Here is a 23,321-nt window from a genome sequence, read left to right on the forward strand (position 1 = left end):
GCAATGCAGCACTAATAATTTAGAAATATTCCACCCCTAAGAGGTATTATTGAGACCTATTTCAAAGGTCTGAGACTTTTAGCTAAGGTTATATCCTCAAGTCAAAATGCTGTCTTGTCTCAGGAAAGAGCATAATTTGAGATTACAAAATGCTCTCACTTGACATTAGAGCAAATAAGGAACTCTCTAAGTTAATTAGATACAATTGAAAAAATTATTTGAAGCTCTCTGAGCCTCAGTTTCCTTGTACATGAAATGATATGGCAGTATTACTTTCACTAGTGTGTTGTGAGAAATAAGACATTGTAATAGCATACTATTATTTTCAGTGCTTGTGTAATTCTGGAATATATGCAAAGATAAAATAAGCAAACTTGTAGCAGTAGTTGCCTGTAGAAAGGCTGGGAGGGAGATTTGGTACCTTATAAATTTTACATTTTCAATTTTATACCATGTAGACATATAAACTGTTGAAAAATTTTAATTTTAAAAGAACAACATAAGTAATGAAGCCAACATATTATATTTATTGATATAGAAAAGGTGCTCAATAAATATAATAGTGTAAAATTTTTCTTACATCCATGGATTTCATCTGTGCTCTGTGTGTGTGTGTGTGTGTGTGTGTGTGTGTGTGTGTGTGTGAGATAGAGGGGGTATTTTCTTTTTTTTTTTTCTCCCCCTTCTGTTTCTAATTTCTTTGGTACTCTGTGAGTGGAATTTACTTAAGGTGTTAACAACATAATGGCTTGGTGTTTAAGTTTGTTTGATATTTTGCTCATATCCATGTCACACTTTTCACCTGTGTTAGTAGTGCTGCAATTTCATCAGGAAATGTGGTTTTGTTTCCACCTTCTGTTTCTCCTCACCACACCCTTCTTAGGAATTGTAATCCCATACATTCACTGATCTAAGCCACATTTTTACTTCATTTTGAGTTTTGAGCAGAAAGTCTAGAGTATATATGAACTTTTGTTTTTAATACATACTTCTCAGGCAACTAAGCCGTAATAGAAATGCAGTTCACAAAACAGTTTTTGTTCATCTCAGTAAAGTATGCTCTCCTGTGAGAGAGTTAAGAAAGCTTCCAGTTAAGAAAGAATGGTCGTATACTCAAATAGCAACTTTTGTATTTGACAGTTTCTGGATGATAGTTTACATCTGTCAGCACAAATTTGTCTTAGTTCAATATATTATTTTTGAAATGTTAAACTTCCCATGTGGTATTTTTTTAGAGAGGCTTAAAGATCTTGTAGGGTATAGTATTCACAACCACCTTTTAATGTAGATAATAATTTCTAGATATATGATTCTACCATCAATTTAATAAAATTGGACAAATGTTTATTTCTTTCACAATTGGCTTAGTATATGTGAACAGCTCTAAAGTATGTATCTCAATTATAATGCCATTTGAATAATTGCAGAATAACATTTAACTAATACACTACTTCAGATTTTCAATAAGACATATTAGGATCAGAAAATTGTCAAATTAACACTATGCTTAAGAATCAACATATAATTTGATAACTTCATAAGTGGCCTAGAAACCACAAAAGAAGTTTGCTGAATAGGCATTTTTAAAAAATATATCCATTCTCCAAAATAAGCCTACTGAGGTACTGTAAATTTCTTATAGTCAGATATCTTTAGTTTATTTCACAAAGCCACAGAATGTAAATGTTCAAGTTTATTAAATGGCATATACTCTGGGTTGATATTACATTTCTACTTAATGAGAAATAAGAGAAGGTAGAATATACTACTGCCTATGTTTTTGGGCAAAACAACAAAGATGTCATACCTTATCTAGAGCAATCATCATTGATAAGACTCCCCATAGAACTCTCACCAGGAAATCTGATCTAAGGCCCGGTGCAACTAAACAGTTACTGACATTGAGCATGGACAAGATGGGAATGTGCCCTTCATGGCCACTTAATCATCTGGTACCCTCCAGTTCAATAAAATCATCTAACTCTTGCCAAAAATAATATTCATGTGGGAGGTAATTTCCTATAGCTGGAGGCAACTGGTGCCTAAACTGCATACTTATTTTGGTTTATAAGTCACTTGTTTAATTCTCCTTTAGTCGTAAATGGAGTAGCTGTTTTACTGAATACCTCTTCTACTTTCTCTGAAGGACCTTCTTACCTTTTGTGAAAAGAGAAATAAAATATTATTTCTGCCTTTACATTAATTTGCATTGATTTTTGTCTTTCTAATATGAGGTTGGATAAAAAATGTTATAAAACAACCAAATGCAAGAGAAAGACAAACACCTTTTCTATCCAAGTAATAGGTTTTAGTTGTTGATTTTACTATTTCAACTGCCTCTTGAATAGACTTTAAATGTAATAAACATCATAATTATGGATTTTCTTACCCTAAAGAAAGCTAAATGACAAGAATAATTGATTAATTACATTATTTACTCTAATATTTCCTATTAAACCTCCTGTGTTGGCATGGTCTGACTAAATCCTGATATTAAATTGTTCAGTTTTCATTTTTTTAATTGTTCTATTTTTAGTTTTTTAACAGTGTTTTAGAGGCAAAGAGGTTCAACCAGTAATTTAATTTTTTTGATTTTTTTTTAAGGAAAGAAGACACAAGGTATCTTCTCACAGGTGTTCCATCATGAAAATGTTTGAAATTTGCATGACTGTTTTATGACGTTTTGACAATACACTTTTAACTGAGACCCTCTTATTCACTCAGACCAATAACAAACTATTCACCTGATGTTTAAAAATACATCATCTATTTGCCAATATTTTGGGAAAAAATTAGATATTACCCTTAATAAAAATGTCGTGGTGCTTGAATATTGGTTAATATTAAGGAGACAATAGGCATTTATGTGTTTCAAAGTGGCTTTGAAATTTATACATAGATTATCATAACATTTTTGCATTTTCAGAAAAGGGCTATTTCTAAAAATAAAGGCATATTTTAGTGAGAGCAAGTCAGATTTACACTTGATATTTAAGTAAGTGAAGAAAATATAAAGTGCTTTTGAATCCCAAAGACACCATGCTGTGACAATTTAGGATGACATGCAAGAACAATTCACTTACTAATAATTTATACTCAATATGTTATCTAACCATCATTTTTATTTATCTTGAGTCACAACAATCCAAAATGAAAGATCAAATTTTTAAACTCAGTTTTCAAGATAAGATTCATATCTATGGATGTTTAGAGTAATAACATGTTTATGTTGCTCAGTGATTTTCTCTGTGTTGCTATTCTCCACTGTTCCGGAGGGTATCCAAAGTCAAGTCTATTCAGACATATAAGCAAGACAAAGGTTCTACCAAAGGAATTGCTTTGGTGTGTGCCACTATGAATATAAATTTTACATCGCAAAGCCCTTGTTTGCAAGTAAGAATTAGGTATGTGAACATATGGTAATGTTACACAAATGCTTAAGTTATAATTTATCTTTGCCCTCTTTATTATCTGCATATTTTCCAAATCAACAAATAAACATTAACCTATTCGATCAACAAGATAATATTAAGATATACTGTAATTGTCATGGATTATTTGAAGGAAAATGTATAACTTTTGTTGTTTTGTTTTCAAATAATTCACTGTATGTAGAAAGGCAATTACATGTTTTCTGGAAGAGATAATAAAAGGTCCTTTCTGTTTCTGAGAAAGAAAGAGTAATTTTTACAAACTTTAGTTTATTGAAAGGTGGTATGGTTTAGTGTAAAAGGCTTGGGATTAAACAGACCTGAGTTTGAACCTTCACCTTGACTTGCCATTAGCTGAGCAACCTTGAGTTTCTTGAACTGTAAAATAGGGATAACATTATTTACATTATGAGATTGTTAATAGAACTAAATGAGATAACTTGTAAGTGTCAAGCCAGTGCCGACTGCCTGACAAACACAGAGTGAAATTCAGTAAATATTAACTTCTCTTTTACCCCCCTCTTGTCTTTTCCCTTCTATTCTTTACCGTCTGGTTATGATTCCTCCATTATTAAACTCTGACCTAGAGTTAATTCAATTTAAGTAGTAATGAGTCAAAAAGTGATGGAATCTTGCATTGGAGTGATTATGATCTGGGTTTGTCAAAATTCCTTCCTCTTAAAACACATTTCTGCTATACATGAGGCCATGTGGTTGACTTATTTTTGGACTGGTTGATAGCTTATAACAAATAAAAACACTTCTCCCACTAGATATATTAAAAAATAAAAAGCAAGAAAAAAATTCTGGCAAGAAAAATATTAGTTATTTCTAAATTATAGCAAAATCTCATTAATTCAGATCCTACTGAGAAAGAAGTGTATACAAGATTTAATTGTCATTAGAATAAAAGCTATGAATAAGATTTTATAATGATACCTTACCCTACGTTATAAGGATATTAGAACCATAGTAACTTTACACATATGAAAGCAAGTGATATGATAAATGTAGTTTCCATTTTGTGAGTTTGTCAGTGGTCATAGTAGAAAATAATAAAATTTTATGTTTTAGGAAGATTCATTGAATCAGACTTTATTCAGATTTTCTAAGTTAGTACTAGATAAGTAGTCATAGACTAAATCAGTGAATAAGTATTTGATAAAATACTTCCTTCAATAAGGATAAAAAATAAGTAACTGCATAATGATGCAGAGAGCATTTCAGTTTTCTTCTTAGCATGGTCATAACATGAAACTTGCATTTTGTTTGTTTTGTTTTGTTTTGTTTTTGCCTTAATTGAATTTAAGAATGTGTATGTGGTTTTGTCACAACACAGATGGAGAATTATACTCTGGAACTGCAGCTGATTTTATGGGGCGAGACTTTGCTATCTTCCGAACTCTTGGGCACCACCACCCAATCAGGACAGAGCAGCATGATTCCAGGTGGCTCAATGGTAGGTGGTTTATGAAAGAACATAGACATGTAACATGTGTAACTGTATTGAGTTACTAGAGAACTCTTTTACAGTACATGAAATATGACTTGAAATTTATTGTGCAGTTAAGCTAATGGTGGTGACTTCATGATGGTGGGTGTGAGAAAGTTCGGTAAAGAAAGAAAAGAGAGATTAAATATTCAGGAAAAGATTCATTTAGTGCCAAAGTTGAAGTTTCTCAGTAGTTAACTATGGAAAGAAAGATCTGGACCGGAGCTACAGAAGGGAGGAAATGGAAAAAGATAAGATGACTTACCAATTCTGTCTTATGGGGACACCACAACAAATCTTACAGTGTAGTATTTTTTTTTTCTTTTACATCTCTTATTGTTTCCTTGAAAACATCATCTTATATACTAGTGAATGTCAAAAATTGAATGTTATTGCAGTGTGAATAACATATTAATAGTCTTTCCAAAATTTCAAAGGTCTTTTAAATCATGATTTCATTTGATTCACATTTAATCTTAATCATCCTAAAACCCTCTCCCATTTTATAGGTTAGGATTATTATCTAATCTAGTAGAAGAATGTTTAGAACAGAAACCCAGTTTTCTGAACTTCAGGCACTGGTTTAACTACTTGATCAAGTAGATGCTTATTATTATTTATTACTATTACTCTCTTTTCTTTTTAGTATAGAAAATAATTTCGGCACAGCAGAAAATGTACAAAATGTATATACCTAAAATAAATAAATACTACTCTTATTCAAAATTTTAACTAAGCAATCTTTTTATATCCTTCTACCTGGAGTTCTTTTTTTTTTTTTTTTTTTGGTTAGTCATTTACACATTTACCAAAAATTTTTATAAAGGTCCCTACTATATTATTCATGGTTGTTTTTATCGTTACTTAATTATCTATATTTATACCTACCTTCAATCTTAAAAAATAAAGCCACCCAATCTCCAATTATCCCTCCATGAATTTTTTCCTGCTTGTACATAACTAATTCATAAGAATGAAGCATGAAATTTTTCCTGGTTTTACATAATTCATTAATAAGAAAGAGGCTTATGGTTTATAGTCATGTTCTCAGTAAGATGCCTGAATATCTCATTCTATGAACTTCTGCCACACTTGGTTTTCCTGCCTTATTCCAGGAACCCCAAAATTTAGTTCATCCCTTCTGTCTTCCATTAGTTATTAGAGAAAAATCACAGGTCTACCTCTAGACCTCATTGAAATTCCAAAAGACCATGAGTTGTGTGACAACTTTTGTTCTGATCGATCCTATGCTTCAAAGTGACTATTCAAAACATAAAACATACCTCAAATTACCTCAATCAGCATCTCTTCCCTCCTGTGACAACATTTCTGAATGTCCTATAATTTTTCCATGTAGTAGTGACAAAGGCATGCTCCCTGCCTCCCACGTTTGACCCTTCAGCCTTGGCTTTTAATGGCATTGATGTTCTTTGGTTAATTTAGCCAATTTACATTTCCTTTGCTATCTTTATCTCTTTTTCAGCACTGATTGCTTCCCCCAAGCTGAAATCTTACTTATTCCATGCAAAACTGTTATCTCGTGGTATGCCACAAAGTCCCAATATATCTAAGTTCATAGCCTGGTTAGGACTTGTTTCCTCAATGTTTCACTACCGTTACTTTAAACCTGGCATTCATCCAATAATTACTTCCATGAAATTATTCCTCCAAAGGACACTAATGATTTTCTATTACTTTTTATTAATCTCTACTTTGACAATGTCTCCTGCAGTATTTATCATTAACTGGCCCATTCTTTTTAAATCTCTTCTCTTAGCTTCCCTTATTTCTTGCTCTCCCAAGTTTTCTCTAAATTTGGCATCACTTCTTTATTGTTTAAAATGCTAATGATGCCTAACATAATTGATGATTGCATACAAACACTGTGGTAATCAAAGGGGATTAGACATGTAGTCAAATGTTCCTCTGCCACCAGAGGTAGACGGGGTCTCATGGTACCTGGGTGACCATGTGAGAAATGTGATGCCTCACCAGGGAAATGAAAAGGTGCTGAGATGAAGAGAAGAGCATGTGCAGAACTCCAAAAACCCAGGGGAATATTCTAGAATATCCAGTATAAATTATTAGACCTAGGATGTGTGCAGAGGCAAAATTAGCAGGAAAAAAAACTCTCTTAACATTGCTATCTGGTTTGTTCGCAAACTGAAATATTTGTGTGGGAGGGAAAATGTTTGTTTTTCTATTTAGAAAGAAGACTTTGATCTACTAAGTACACTAAGGGGCATACAGGCTTTCTCTGTGCATGAGAAACAAAATCTCATTAGAAGATGGAATAACATAAAGGAGAGTATAGTATCCATTTCATTTTTATGGCCTTGGAGAAAAAAAAGCCATCAAGTTAAAGCTGCTTTTATGCTGCACACTCACATGTTGACAGCTGAGTCTGAAGAATTTACACTGTGGGAAAACACAGTCATTGTCCACAGCTCTGTACTTCATCTCTGAAAATGTGTAGTTCATTTGAGAATTCAGTTATCAGTCTCTCAGCACTAAACGTGAGAACTGATTTTTCCACATTAGCACAAAGGTTACATCTGACAGGGTGCAAAAAACAGAACTGCTGCAAGATGGAAGATACAGATAAGTTTGGGATAGAACCAAGGGACTCTGAATCACAAGCCTTGTGAAATTAAATACCATTACAGAATAAAATTGAAAACAATGTTTACACATTCATGCATAAAATAAATGAGTTTGAGGCATCAGCATAGACTACACAATCATATGTGTTCCAGAATTAACACATTGCTTTGCAAAGTATTTTTTAAGGGTCTTCAGGATTATTAAAATTAATTTCAGCGTAGGACTTTATTTTTCTCAAATCAGTTCAACTCTTTTGGAAGAATCAGTTCACCTATTTTAGATGACTTTTAATTTTTGTTCCTGGTAAGGAAAAGCAAACAACAAAACAGTTGTCTAAAATTGGAACTTGAAGTATCTTGATTTTTTAAAATGGAGTTTCACTACTTTCATAATTAGAAAATTTATATGATAATGCCAATAAATATTTAAATTCAGTTTTAGCAGGAAAATTTAGGAATGAATAACACTTTCATATTAAGAAACTTCAGACAATGGAGTCTGTTGTGTATTTTACATTTTAACATGTAATAGTGTTCTTAAAACATCTTCATTAGTTACGATAAACCCTAATTTAGGGTTTCTAAATATTATAACAATGTTTTATTTCAGAAAATATACTGCTATGGGTTTGGCATGATGTACCAAAATCCAGTATTTTTTTCTTGTACTACATAAATTTTCTCAGTACTATATGATTTCAAATTTCAATTCCAATTTCAGCTTAATGTGGAAATAAAGTAAAATTGTTCTGTGTGCATTTATAGTAAGGAAACAAATAAGTTTATGCTGCTGTTATCATAATGATATCTTAACATTTAGTATGGAAATACTACTACCTAGTTATTGTCCATATTAACCATTCATTAGAGCAGTTAGATTACTAGCCCACATTTATTTTTCTTATTTGATGGAGACTGTATTCCAATATTGTTTATGTCTTGGAGTAATAGTGGGATGATACATGATTTGCAAGAAAGACTATCTTTAGAATGAGGCAGGGTTTCACTTTACTTTGGCCCTTACATTAATAAAATGAACAGAGGTACTACCTATCTCCTATAGTTGTTGTGGAAAAATGACCACATAATAATGTATAAAAAACACTGAGCAAGTTCTTGGTATGTAGTAAGCACTTAATAAATGCTAATTATCTGGGTATCCTTTATCCCACTTCTGTTGGGTGGAGCACGCTTAGGAAGCTTGGCCTGACTCACTCTGTGAGTGATTATATTTGAGTCAGGGTGAAAGGGCAGCCAGAGTCAGGTTTAATATATGAAACCACATGGATCCCAAGGCCTGGGGAACACAAACAGACCTAATTACAATGCCTGGAGTGTGACGCCTTCCCACTCATTTCAGGAAGACCTGTTTTCTTTTAGTGGAATTTCCTAAAAGGATCGTGCCTGTAGATAGACTAACTCACTTGCTCTTTTTCTGTAATTGAAATGGTATGCAAGTCATCACTTCACTTCCTCTCACTTGTAATATTCATACCCTGATGGCTTGCCCTTATTGGAATCAGCGTAGCTTCCTCTGTGGTCATGTACTAGGATATTTCGTACTCTCTTAAGATTCAAATTTCTTCACAAAATACTCTTTTAGAGAACTAGACCCAGTGACGAAACATACGACTGCAAATAAACTATGAATACACAAGTTAACATTACACGTTACCAGATACCCAATCTCAAATCACTTGTACAGCTCTTTTAATACACTATTTTGATCTTACTATCTTTGGAGACATAAAAAACATCAGAGTATCCAATTGCATTTTCTTTAATAACTGAAACAGATCATCTAGTTTTGCATAATGTCAGACTTACGATGATGTCATTTTTGATTATTTCTTTGGCTTAAGCAAGTTAGTAATATTTTGCTGACCTTTGGGGAAAAAGCCCTCTATAAGCCTGTTTTATGGTTATTTGAGCAGATGAGTGTTAGAGAAGCTGAGTGATCATTCAGTTAAAACAACAGCAACAACAAAGGTCCTCTTAGTTTTTATAGTCAATGAAAGAAGAAAACAAGAATGCAGTATTTTAAAACGTTTGAATTATGTATTCTATGAGTAAGTAGTGTATGCATTAGCTAGCAATTCTGGAGTATCGATGTATAAAGTCACAGAAATAAAATGAGAATACTTAAGGTTATTTTCTTGAAATTATGCTGAAAATTTGAATATGCAAACTTTAGAATAATAGTTATGTCTATACCTAAACACAACTTAATAGTTAAGTTTTGTTTTCTCAGGAATCTATTACTCAGAAACATTTTCATCCTAACAAATAATGCACAACCATTAGAAATGTATCTTTTTAAACAATAGATATACACCATGAAATTATTCTACTCTCTAAATAATATTACATTTAATCAGATCACTAAATATATCTTTTTTTCATTTAAAGAGCTAAAAGTTACCAAAATATACCATCACTTGATATCCTTTATCAAGGACATACTTTCTCTGTCACTTTTTGTCTAAGGAACATAATGACTTTTAGCAAGTTTTTTGAAATTACTAATGAGGAAATATGAATAAAGCTTTGGAATAAAAATTAACTCATTAATGGCAATATATTTGAAAACTGGTTTTATTTTTTCCGGGTTTCTAAGAAAAGCGACCTGAATTGTTCAAATTTGCCGTTTGAATTTTTTTTAATGTTGGGCTAAAATGTACAACTCTCAGATGTGGCATATAGGCAGCAAATTTTGAATTTCTTACTTTGAAATTAACAGTTGATGAGAGTAGAAATCTAAGATTTAGAAGTATTATTATATTTTCTCAGGGTAATCCTGCTTTTTAAATGAAAGTTGATCAAAACATGAGACAATATACTCGACAATTCTTTATATCAAAGGCAGCTTCCTTTTTCCTCTTGTTTTTTACATTTTTTTCTCTCTTGTCTCACCATCAGTTTAATGAATACACAGCCTGTCTATACCAATTTCCTCTTCTAGAGTCACTACATTCAAAGCTTGGTGGGCCTCAATAGGGATTTACTGCTGACTGGGTAATCTGGGTTCCTGTGTGCAGTGACATCAAGCAAGAGATTTACCAAGAGAAGTGGATGCCATGACAATGCATGTAACCATGGTGTGACCGGCCTCCCTGACATGGCTCTCAAAAGCTTTCCCTCTGTGAAAACAGAAGCCTGTTTGCAAATTAATTAGTTTCTGGCAGCAGCTTGATTGTTGACCCAGAGTTTGTAGAGTGGAAAAACAATCAGATTAGTGTGCTCAGGGTAAAAGACCAGTGTGCACTTGCGTGTGGCTTGCTCAACTATTGAAGCTATGAATGGGGTGAAACAAATTCTATTCTGAGAAGCCCAGGCAGAGGTTAAGTGTGATGAGCCTAGAGCTCCCCAACAGCAGGGGCTGGGGAATTAAAGGATTTTGCCCAGATCAAGCTGAATGACGGGAAGCAATGCCATTGAATTTTAATGGAATGGAGAGTTTTGACCAGAAAAAAAAAAAAAAAAAAGCCACTTGTTATACCCTAATCACTCTGAGTGAAAGGAATGGGTTTACAATATTATGAAATATTCAATGTAGGTTTGATGCAAATACTTTCAGAATAGAAGATTTCAGGAACTTTCACAGTGGAAGATATTAATGACAATATCACAAAAGGTCATATAATATTTAAATTTTTTAAAGTTCCAAAATAACCTGCCTTTACATGTTGATAAAATATGTGTTCATATATCTACTCTACTATTCTATAAGATGTAATTCTCAGATGCACTATAAAATGAATACTGAGACAGAGGGAAATGTTGACTTATGAGAATATATTTTCTTGTATTTATTTTTACAAATATCAGTTTAGATAATTATACCTAGAAATTGTGTCTGCAGGCTTAGCACAAATTCTGGATGCAATTTTTTTATTAATTAAAATTTATTTTAATAAGGTTATTGATTATGCTTAATTTTATAAGTTGCATAACACTTTAAGCCATATATACATTTATTTTTAGATATAACTGTTAGATTTCTCCCTAAATACAGCACTGATTACTATCACAATACTCTCCCATTCAAAAATCATTTATGTCTCTCAATTTACAAGCAAATTGAATCCAGATTCTGCTGCCTGTCAAGTCCTTTATCATCTAATCCTAAGTGACCTCTCCAATATTAAACTCTACCATACTCAAATCAAATAGAGCTGGTGGCCTTCAAATTTGCTGTCTTTTTCATATAGCCTCACCATTTGCCCACGGGATTTTAAATGTTTCCACCTTTGAACCCCAAGACCAGATAGATGTATGTTTGTAGTTATCACAGGGCCTAACATCCAGCCTCTTACCCTAGGATATATGAAATAAGAAACTAATGAATCTCTTCATGGGCCCTAAAGTTAATCTGCCTCAGTTTGTATCCCAGGTCCTCCATTTATTACTTATGTGACTTTGGGAGTCATTTAAGTCATTTATATTTGCCACACATTTATGGTTTGTAAGAAAGGGTTAATAGTAATGTCTCATACTGTTTTTCTGAGAATGCATGAGACAGTGTATATAGGGTAATCAGAACAGTATCTGATAATATAGTAAATGCTCATGTTAACTGTGATTGCTGCTGCTGTTACCTATATACACCTCTATGCAAAGTAGACAACACACATTTAGTAAATTGATACAACAAACAACTCTGAAATTTATGCTTGTCTTCCTTAGAATGTTGTCAAGCTATTTGGTTATGTTTTAATTGATAGCTACTATCATTATATGGGGAAATTAGTACACCAGGAATATTTAATATGTTTCTAGTAGTAGTTTTAGGTTTAGTATTAAAATCATAAAACACATTGTGTTTTACAAAATTAGAAGATGAAACAACGAAATTATAAAGAATAGCCAAGGCTAAATTGTAATGAAATGTGTTTCTGTACGTGTTAATTTATCTCTAGGAAGTACAATACTTATAACTTAATAAACTTAAATAAATAAACAATTAGGTTAATTCTCCATTAAATTTTTTTCAATAAAATGGTTAAGAAGACATTAACTGCATTTATAACTCTCCTACTACATCACAGTTTAACATTTAAATTTTTCATGAGGGGTCATCAACTATAATCTTTGGGATGATTGTTAACAGCGTGGAGTTTCTGGAGACCTACTGTCTGACTTCGGCAACTGTAAACAGATCTCTTTGTGATCTAGTGTAAGCTCTCTGTGATCAATTTCTCCTTTTCAAATGAGAATAACTGCAGTTTCTCTCTCATTTGGTTGTTATGAGAATCACATATGAATTAATTTATGTAATGCATTTGGAAAAATAACTACTACAAAAATCAAAAAATTCAACTGATATTTTCTTAATATTGTGTAAGAATTTTAATGAATGGAAAAATTAAAATACATAAATGTACCGAGTTGCTAAAAACGTAGTAAAATGCACAGTCTCATTAAACTGTGCAGCCACATATTGCTAGGAAAGCAATCAAAGTGGCATAGGGAAAACAAGACCAGATGAAGTGATAGTGATCTATGTCCTTGCCTTAGACTGAATCTATACATACAGGAATTCTTGCCTAATGGTGTCTGCTCATTTTGATGAAAATAAATTGACTCTGCTTCCATAAAAAGAAAAAGCATTTTTCTAAGCTTAGTGACATACCTATTGCTAAGTTACTTACACATGACAAAAAGGCATTAAAAATGTTCTAAGCTTCATATATCAACTAAAGATGTTATTCAGGTAAAGGGTCTTTAAAAATGTTTCCCCAATAATACTGGTAAAGAAGATGTGCATCTAGATGCCCTTAAAATAAACATTTTCAAGGTAGAAATATATGGGTTACTACATGACTAAAGAAATTAGACAAGAGAATATCAAAGTCCTTGTTCTCAGCCATATATCAGTTTCCTATGGTACTTTCTTATTATCACATACGTTTTGCATTTTAAGTTGTATACCATTATTTATTTGTTATTATTATTTTAAAAATCTATTCAAAAATAGGGTTATACTTTTAAAATGAATCATAATTTGTTTCTAGCAGTAATTTTATAAGTTAATATGGGTGCAGTTTTGTCATTAGAAGTATGGTTTTTATTACTTTGCTTGAAGATTTGCTAAATTTTAATCATTGTTGGATTTAACATAGGCTAATAGTGTAAGACACTCATCAAAATTGTAACTTTTCAACGTGTTTACAAATTTGTCTGAATTATTTTAAATCCAAATAATAATCTCTACAAATAATGTAAAAATTAGGCAGGTATGGTGGCATGCACCTGTAGTCCCAGTTACTTGGGAGGCTGAGGTGGGAGGATTACCTGAGCCTGGGAGGTCAAGGCTGTGGTGAGCCATGATCATGCTAGGGCACGCCAGCCTAGGTGACAGAGCCAGACCTTGTCTCAGACAACAACAACAACAACAACAAATAAACAAAAGATGCCAGGGCTTTGATATCACAGAGAGCTTTCCCATACATTTATAAGGGTATTTATGGAAAACTGGTGTTGCTATTCTCATTAATTAATTGGAATTATTACATATTCTCTAGGGTAGGAAAACAGGTAATCCTTAAGAGAAAACAAAATTGAAAAAAAGAAGAAAAAAGCTTAGCTGTTTGGAAGGAATCTGCAAAGAATGTTGAAGGAGAGGAAGGAAGAAAGGGAAAAAAGAAAATAATTCCTAATGGCTAATAATAATTTCCTGATGAGATTTTTGTCATTACTTGATTATATTAAACATGTATCATCTTAATAAAATCAATGACGTCAACAAACTGAAATAAATATCCCCAAACTGTACCATATAGTCTGCTATCCAAAGGTTTAACTCTCAATTTTATAATGCAAGTTACAGGTGATACATACTTAAGGACTTTTTTATAAGCTCAAAACATTAAAAAAAAGTTACTGGAACATATATTAATTCCTAAGAATACTCAGATTACCATTTTATATCTGACCATATGGTTGTCCATAAAAACAATTAAGATACTATGTAATATAATATGATAGAGGTAAAATAGCTACATTATTAATGAGAAGTTAAGACTAGGTATTTCTCTACAGAGATTAAACTATTCATTTCAGTTACTGTTTATCAATTTGTTTCTTTTTAAATTTTTGATTTTCAGTAAGTATTTTTATATTCTCAATTCTAGTCTCTTCTCCTCTCATTCAACAATGTTTCTATTTACCTGAGAAAATTTGTTTCTAAATCACCCCAGTTACACAGAATATTATTCTCTTCTCATTTCCCTACTGCTGATATAAGTCCTCCTAGAATCACTGATAATAGCACAGTGTATGAACTACATTTGGTAGCTACCAATATATACTCTGGCAACTTCCATTTTTTTACATGCAAATAGCATCCGCTAGGTTCAAGGAACTGTTATAAGAAACAAAATTAAGTGAAAACCCTGCTTTCCAGGATAAAACTATAGTACTTTTTATCTAATGAAAAACCCTAGAAGTCTTAATACATCTATAGGATCATATTCATATATTTCCAAAATGTCTTTATATCTCAAAACCATTGTTTAACCCATAGAGTAAGAGAGGAGTTACTATCCATCTCCCTTTAGATTAAATAAATTTTTGGATACCATTGATTTTCAGGCTCTCAATCTAGTATCCCAACTACAGACTGGGGATTTCACTACAAAATGAAAGCAGGATATGACAACTTATGTGGCAGGCTTTCCTTTGTCTAAATATACCCAGTCTTCTCTTAGAAAGCGTGTGTACAAGAGAGTTCAAAACAAGAAATTGGAAATTATTGTTATAAGTTTTGAAGAAAAGGACGGGAATCAGTTGGAACCAGAAAAACTGTATATTATTTCTAGATTATATGACTGTAGATTTTTCAGTTATGTTATCTCAGTGACAAATGTCCCTAACTATAAGTAAATTGTGAACAGGAATCATAGAAAAAATAATGAGATGAAAAATAGATTGGTGTTTAGAAAGAAGTAATCAGAGATTGGGGAGAAACCAGAAACAGTATTCTTTTCTATTCAGTAGAAGCTTGATAACTGACACCCTGGACTATCATCACAGTAAAATAAGGTCTCTTCAGCTAGTCTCTGCACTTTAAAAGCCACACGTAAAATGATAATAAATTAATTAATAAGAATACTCATGGCTCTTGATCCAGACATTTTTCTCAGAGTTAAGGGATTTTATTTTGCTTTAAGATTTTAATTCTTTTCTTTGATTATTTAAAGGAATGAATAAATAGGAACTTAAAAATACATGTTCTGAAAAATTTTCTTAAGTAATTTTTTTCATCTTAATGAATGATAAACACGGTAATACTCTTACAATATGGACAATAAATATTTAACACGTTATTTGCTAGACAATTTTTACATACCAGTAATTTTACTGCCTTCCTATTTTATGATTAAAGAAATAAAACGCACAGTCATTTCCCAATTTCTTTGGTTTTTACTATATAAATGTGTAAATTGTGTTTGTTGGCATATTTTTTAAATTGCCTTTCTATTTACATAAAATCTCTAAGCATTTTCGTTGGTCTCAGTAAGATATGGAGGCGTATTATTTCAAAAGATGGGCAAATATATTTTCTTTGTTGTTTTTAACTAATAAATATATGTATAACATGTATTATAGATGGTCTAATAGTTTTATTCTAATTAATATCTAATTATAGAAAACTCAGCATTGTCCAGGAATAATGATTCTAGGTATTTTCTAATAGTTATTTTATGGGAAAAGGTAGAAAATAGTAGTTCCACTAGAAAGTAAACCTAACTTAAATTTAATTTATAAAGATATTGGAAACCGTTTCTTTGTGCTAATAAAGATGAGAGGAACCATGTGCTTATTCAAAAGAAAGTTGGAAGTATCAGATTAGTTTAGAAAAAACTTTATTAGTCTTGATGAGGTACCTAGGCAAACAACTCCATATGAGCACTCAAATAAGGGAAAAAAAAAAAAAAAACAAAAAAAAACCAGGAAATAGGATTAATGGACTGCCTGCACCGAACAAAGACCAATACTTCATTATAGTCATAAGCAGCAATTTAGAACTGTACCCACCAAATTGTAGGTGTCGTGACATTGGTGTTATTACACTGAGTATTTGAAAGTTTATCATTAAAAGCAATATTTGAAAAATTGGCAGTCTTACAGAAGTAAATATTTGAAATAATCATGAACAACAGAGAGCCTATATTTGTATTGTATTTTATTATCTTCAAAGTGCTATCTACAAGATCACTTCCAAACTGTAGATAATCAAATTAAGTAATCTGCAAAAGTTAGTTGTAAACTGATATTTAGTGATAACTGAGATTAAATTAATTTTACCATTAATTTTATGAAATTAATTTTATCATGTTAAAAATTTACATATTTCTGCAATTTGCAAAATATTTACATGTAAGGAATGTTTGTCGAGTCAGATATATACTGTTCCAAGATAAGATAAAAGAGCATACCAGTCCGGGCACAGTGGCTCATGCCTGTAATCTCAGTAACTTGGGAGGCCGAGGCACGCGGATCAAGACCAGCCTGGCCAACATGATGAGACCCTGTCTCTACTCAAAATACGAAAATTAGCCAGGTGTGGTGGTATGTGCCTATGGTCCCAGCTACTTGGGAGGCTGAGTCAGGAGAATCACTTGAACCTGGGAAGGGAAAGTGACAGTGAGCTGAGGTCACACCGGGGAATTCCAGGCTGAATGACAAAGTAAAACTCTGCCTAGGAAAAAAAAAAATTTAAAAACAAAAAATTGCCAAAGTTGAAGGATTCTATCATACCATAGTTCACAAACCAAAGATTTGTGTTATTTATACATAGTTAAAATCACTGAAAACTTAGCTTGTATAGACCCTTGCTACTACATGTGTGGCTCTTGAACTAAAAGGATGTGCATCCATGGGATCTTGTTCAAAATGTGGACTCTCAGGGCCCACCCAGTTCTATTGAATGAGAATCTGTACCTATCAAGAGCCCACATTAAAATTTGAGAAGGACTCAACTAAACTACCAAAGTATATTATACTTTTGATTACTAAAAGTGACATAAAAGTGGTTTTTGTTCCCTTCTACCTGAATAGATTATTTTATATCCCTACTTTTAGCACAAAATAATGTGTATGACAGGGCAGATGTGTTATTATTTAGATTCAATTTACTGCTCATTTGTGATCTAATTCAAATTTTGCAATTTAAGAGGGCTAAATTATTTGTCCATCTCAAATTAGTGGATTATTCCATTTAAGCTAGGAAGATAAAAACATAGGCTAAGTGTATTCTTTGAACAGGTAGGTTGGATTTTCAAGCAACAATTAATGAAAGCCCATCTAACACTGCTCAAACCATTTCACTGAGACAGGGTCAGATTAATACAGCTGCCAGCACTATTACAAATTTTTGCTTTTAAATTTTTCTTTTTTTTAAAAAAAATTCTCTTTATGATAGCCTAAAAATTTTCCATAACTACATGTTAAGAATTAAAAAAATATGTAGTAGAGGTCGTGACTTTTGGGTTTCAAGAAAAGTCTCAAAGTACAGTGGTTTAAAACAGTTGTTTTCAGAAGAGGTTATTATGAATTAACTGTCTTTAACTGGAACCACACAAAGACTAATGGTGTATTTTAAATAATAAATAGAGTGATAAAACAGCCAATAGTATTTATAATATGCAGTAATTTGCAATTTTTTTCCCTGTAAACATCTTTTTGTCAGAAGCTCTCAGTAAAGAAAAACAAGGAAGATTTTTAGTGCAAGAGAACAAGTTAAAACTCAAATATGAAACCACAAATTATACATCTTATGTTACAACCTTAAATTTTATGTCATAACCTTAAACTTTAAATTATAGCTATGTAATATGATTTATATAAATAAAATATCACTTCCCCAATATAAAAAGAACTCTTCAAATTCATGTAAATATAACAACTTTTGTATTATTTAGTTCACCAAGATAGGATACTAAACAAATTAATAATAATTATTTATTTTCAATATATTATGATTAGAAAAGTTCAAAAAACATGGTAGTTAATGTTAAATTTGAATTCTTATTTCTTAAAGGATAATAAGATCTTTCAGATTAAACACAATGTGTGATAAGAATTGTTTTGCATGAATTCTAATTACTTAGAAAATTATGCTATAAATTATCTGCTTTTCTGCCTGGAATTTCCTTCTTCATATAATTAGGCATTTTCAAGAATCAAAACTATTATTGTCTCTTATGAACAAAAGCTATAGAAACTGCTAATTATATTGCAGTTAAACATGTTTTTCTTCTTTGTAGAGATCCTGAATTTCTGGTGTTTTTGAGAACATTTTTTGACCATGGAATAATAGAAGTGCTGTAGCTCCTCTTGTGTAGCAATCAGTATAATTAGGTTCTATCTATAATCACATTCATGTTATTAAAAAGTTGCCATGGTCTGTGTCAAATAAAAATTGACCTAAATCTTTCCTGGTCCCTAACTCATTATTTTATTTTAAGAATCAGGCCACATTCTTATAGATATCTCCCTTTCACTAGACCCCTAGGGACTAATCAGGGGCAACTTGGAGGACAAGCCACGCTGCCAATGCCATCCTCTAATGAACACTTGAACTCCTAGCATGCCCTAGGAAACAGGTGGCCATCAAAACAAACTTTCTCCATTTTGCATAAAATTAACTTTTTATTTCACTGTGTAAATGTTTTGTGAGATTATGTATTCAACAATTTTTGACAAAGTAAGTTTTATGATTATGTGACAATTTTTTTATTTTGAATAAAACAGTTACTGGAATTCACAAATACCAATATTTTTATCTGTAGATTCTGACCTATTTTTCAGAGGAAAGAAAGTAAGCATAAATTGAGTATCTGCTTATATTTTAGGACACTTGATTTTTTATTTTTTTATTTTTTTATTTTTTTGAGAGGGAGTCTTGCTCCGTCACCAGGCTGGAGTGCAGTGGCGTGATCTCAGCTCACTGCAACCTCCGCTTCCCAGGTTCAAGCAATTCTCCTGCCTCAGCCTCCTGAGTAGCTGCGATTACAGGCACGTGCCACCACACCCAGCTAATTTTTCTATTTTTAGTAGAGACGGGGTTTCACCATGTTGGTCAGGCTGGTCTCAATCTCGTGACCTCGTGATCCACCCGCCTCGGCCTCCCAAAGTGCTGGGATTACAGGCATGAGCCACCATGCCCAGCCTATTTTTTATTTTTTATTTTTTGGAGATGGAGTTTCACTCTTGTTGCCATGCAATGGCGCCATCTCGGCTCACCACAAACTCCGCCTCCTAGGTTCAAGCAATTCTCCTGCCTCAGCCTCCTGAGTAGCTGAGATTACGGGCATGCACCACCACACTTGGCTGATTTTTTCGTATTTTTAGTAGAGACGGGGTTTTTCCATGTTGGTCAGGCTACTCTGGAACTCCCGGCCTCAGGTGATCCACCCACCTCAGCCTCCCAAAGTGCTGGGATTACAGGCGTGACCCACCGCACCCGGCCAGGACACTTTAATACTAAAAACATTAAATTATTATTACGTATTCGCTTTTGTTTTTCCATTGCTTAGTGGTTTTGTTTGTTTGGTTTTTGACCATGTTTATTGTCAATCAGTTTATCTTTGACTCATGTATAGAATATGTGGGCAAGAAAATTATATGAAACCTTTAAGAAGCGTTTTAGAGCATAGACAAAGATGAAAAAGATTTTCAGGTCATCCAACTTACATGAGGTTGTAATATCACCAATAAAAATACTGGACAGGGCCAGGTACAGTGGCTCACACCTGTAATCCCAGCAATTTGGGAGGCCGAGGCAGGTGGATCACAAGGTCAGGAGATTGAGACCATCCTGGCCAATATGGTGAAATCCTGTCTCTATTAGAATACAAAAAACTAGCGAAGCGTGGTGGCACGCACCTGTAGTCCCAGCTACTCGGGAGGCTCAGGCATGGGAATCCCTTGAATCCGTGAGGCGGAAGGTTGTAGTGAGCCGAGATGGCACCACTGCACCCCAGCCTGGAGACAGAGCAAGACTCCGTCTCAAAAAAAAAAAAAAAAAAAAAACTGGACAAAAAGTAAAACTAGAAGCAAATATATTTATGAATATCCAAATATTCCAAATAAAATTATACAATCTATCTGTTAAAGAATTTTCTTAGCTCAGTTCATTAACTTAATATTTAAAATGAAATATGTGCTTTCCCCAGTACAATGTCAAAAATTAGATAAAATCATTGTTTTTCTGATCAATTTAAATATGCTAGCTAGGAGAAGAAGAAAATGTTCTTAACATAATGAAGAAAGGGTTGAATTCCAATTAAAGTTCTTAATGGATAAAAATACATTATTAATCCAAGGAATCTGTTATTATAATTGTTCTTTGAAAAACATATATGTGTATATGAGATGCATCTTAAACTTATCTAGACTCCTTATTTTAAACATAACCAATGAGTGAGATATGACTGTGGATTGCAGAAAGAGTTGAAAGGAAGAATTGGTATATTTTTCTTTTTTCTCAGAGAGATTTGAATCATGCCTGTACTATATCTTTTTGGTGTGTTCAATTTTTTTTAGCTCCTGCTGAAGCACTGAAACTTTTAAAAAAATAAATCACACACACTTAAACGTATTTGTTTCATCTCATTTAATAAAGCAGAGTAAGCATACTGTCTAAAAATTTGATGAACTTCCTGGCAAAGGGAAGAAAAACGTGCTCTAATTTAAAAATGAGGTAGGTTAGGAAATACCATGTTTCTTGAATCACTACCAATTTTCCCTTTAAAGAGAAGGTTTTAGTGTGAAGTCATTGATTAAGTAAAATCATATAAATTACTTGCTATCACAGAGCAAAGGCTTTCTAAATAGAAAGTTCTATATTATTTGGCTGTAGGATAGGAAGGTTTGCTGCCTTGGTTTACTTCATCCAAGTTCAAAAGTTATTTTTAATTGCATTGTAGAAAAATGTTGTAATTACTTCTTGAACATGAGCCACACTGAGAGGATAATTTTGTTTTTAAAGAGCAGTGTGTTTTTATTTATATTCCACTTAATTTTCTTTTATATTGACATGTCTTGCGTTGACAATGTAAAAAGATGATCATCTTTTCCTCCAAATCTTTTCAATTTTATAGAAACTCATTAGAAACATCTGTTTTGTCTTCATGTCTTTAAATGTAATCAAGGTCAATATCCAAATTACTACTTTCTAAAATATGTGTTTGTGTGTGTGTATGTGGAAGGGATGTGTGTGCAAATGTGTAACTTTATGAGATAATAAAAAAATTGTTCCTAGAGATTATTTACTGAATGAAATTATATCAGATATTCTCAAAAGACAAGAGCATCTAATCTAATCACACACTAGGTTTATATCTAATGTAATTCAAAAGCATAATAATGTAAATTATGAAAGACAGTTGATGATGATGGATGAATACATTTACACTATGAATTTATTTATTGAAGACCTAATGCAAAGAAGCATCTGTAAATATGGCAGCTTCCTGCAGTTAAGAGGGAATAAATAACCAAATATTATAGAAATGCCTATAAACATTATAAAATAGCTAGATTAATCAAAACACATTGAAATCCTTCCAATCCATATTTAACATTATGAAATATAAACCTCTAAATCATTATTTGTAGTGAACTTGTAAATAACAAGATATTATGTGCAACTTTTGCAATCTGCAATGGACAGAAAGCACTGTAAAAATATTTTTTAAGGGCACATAATTATGTCATCCCACATTGAAATACTGAAGAATTGTCTCTTAAACAGTCATTAGAAAACACCACATACTTACAAGATAAAAGAGTTTAGGCGTAGGTCACAATTTAGTAGATAATAATTATCAAATCATGACATAAAATAACAAAAAAAGTTATATAAATTTTGACATATCCATTTAGTCTAAATTAGATTAATATGCCCAGTACTTTCCTTGAAACAGGTTTTGTGCTCAGCACTATATTCCTGCAATTCAATTTGAGGCATTCATTCACCATGGTAGAAAAGTTATTCTAAGATATCAGGATGGGAATCAATCAATCAATAATATAGAAATACAAAGTTGAAATGTGACGGAATTAATTGTCTTAAAAAATAAACCTTATGGTCAGGCGTGGTGGCTCTCGCCTGTAATCTCAGCACTTTGGGAGGCGAGGCTGAGGCGGGCAAATCGCGAGGTCAGGAGATTGAGACCATCCTGGCTGACATGGTGAAACCCTGTCTCTACTAAAAATACAAAAAAATAAAAAACAAAAATTAGCAGGGGGGTGGTGCACATGCCTGTAGTCCCAGCTACTCGGGAGGCTGAGGCAGGAGAATCACGTGAAACCAGGTGGCAGAGGTTTCAGTCAGCCGAGATCGTGCTACTGCATTCCAGCCTGGGCAACAGAGTGAGACTCCATCTCAAAATAAATAAATAAGTTAAACAAACAAACAAACAAACTTTATTTATTATATATTTAATTTTCAAAAGTAATTCTATGGCATATAGCCAGTTACATTATAAAAAGTTTTCTATTGAATTATAAAATGTTAAAGACCATAATATTTAAGTAAAAACAACATACTTTGTTGATTTTGTTCCAGTTTAAGGATAAGTGTGAACCATTAGGATAAGGACAGTACTAGTAAAAGAAACTAAATGATATCATTTATCACCCATTATAATTATTGTATTTACATATTGTATTTTCTTAGTTTTGCCTTAATCGTTATATTCACCTAAGTTCACCTTTGCTGAATGTTAAAAACAAATGCTACTTTTTTGTTTTTGGGAAGCATAAAAGTATTTTTCTAATATTTTG

At 32.4% G+C, this 23,321-nt stretch overlaps 1 protein-coding gene across 10 annotated transcripts in view; it reads left to right on the forward strand.

Moving 5' to 3' along the window:
* The window catches only part of SEMA3A (semaphorin 3A), a 515,603-nt gene that overhangs the window by 428,340 nt on the left and 63,942 nt on the right, over positions 1–23,321 (forward strand). For all 10 annotated transcript variants that reach the window (XM_063667662.1, XM_063667661.1, XM_054495890.2 and 7 more), the window contains one exon: positions 4,771–4,890. In XM_063667662.1, the coding sequence (XP_063523732.1) occupies positions 4,771–4,890 (120 nt within the window). The remainder of the gene's footprint in view (positions 1–4,770; positions 4,891–23,321) is intronic.

This window comes from Pongo pygmaeus, chromosome 6 (genome assembly GCF_028885625.2).
Source record: "Pongo pygmaeus isolate AG05252 chromosome 6, NHGRI_mPonPyg2-v2.0_pri, whole genome shotgun sequence".
In the NCBI taxonomy this organism is placed as follows: Eukaryota; Metazoa; Chordata; class Mammalia; order Primates; family Hominidae; genus Pongo; species Pongo pygmaeus.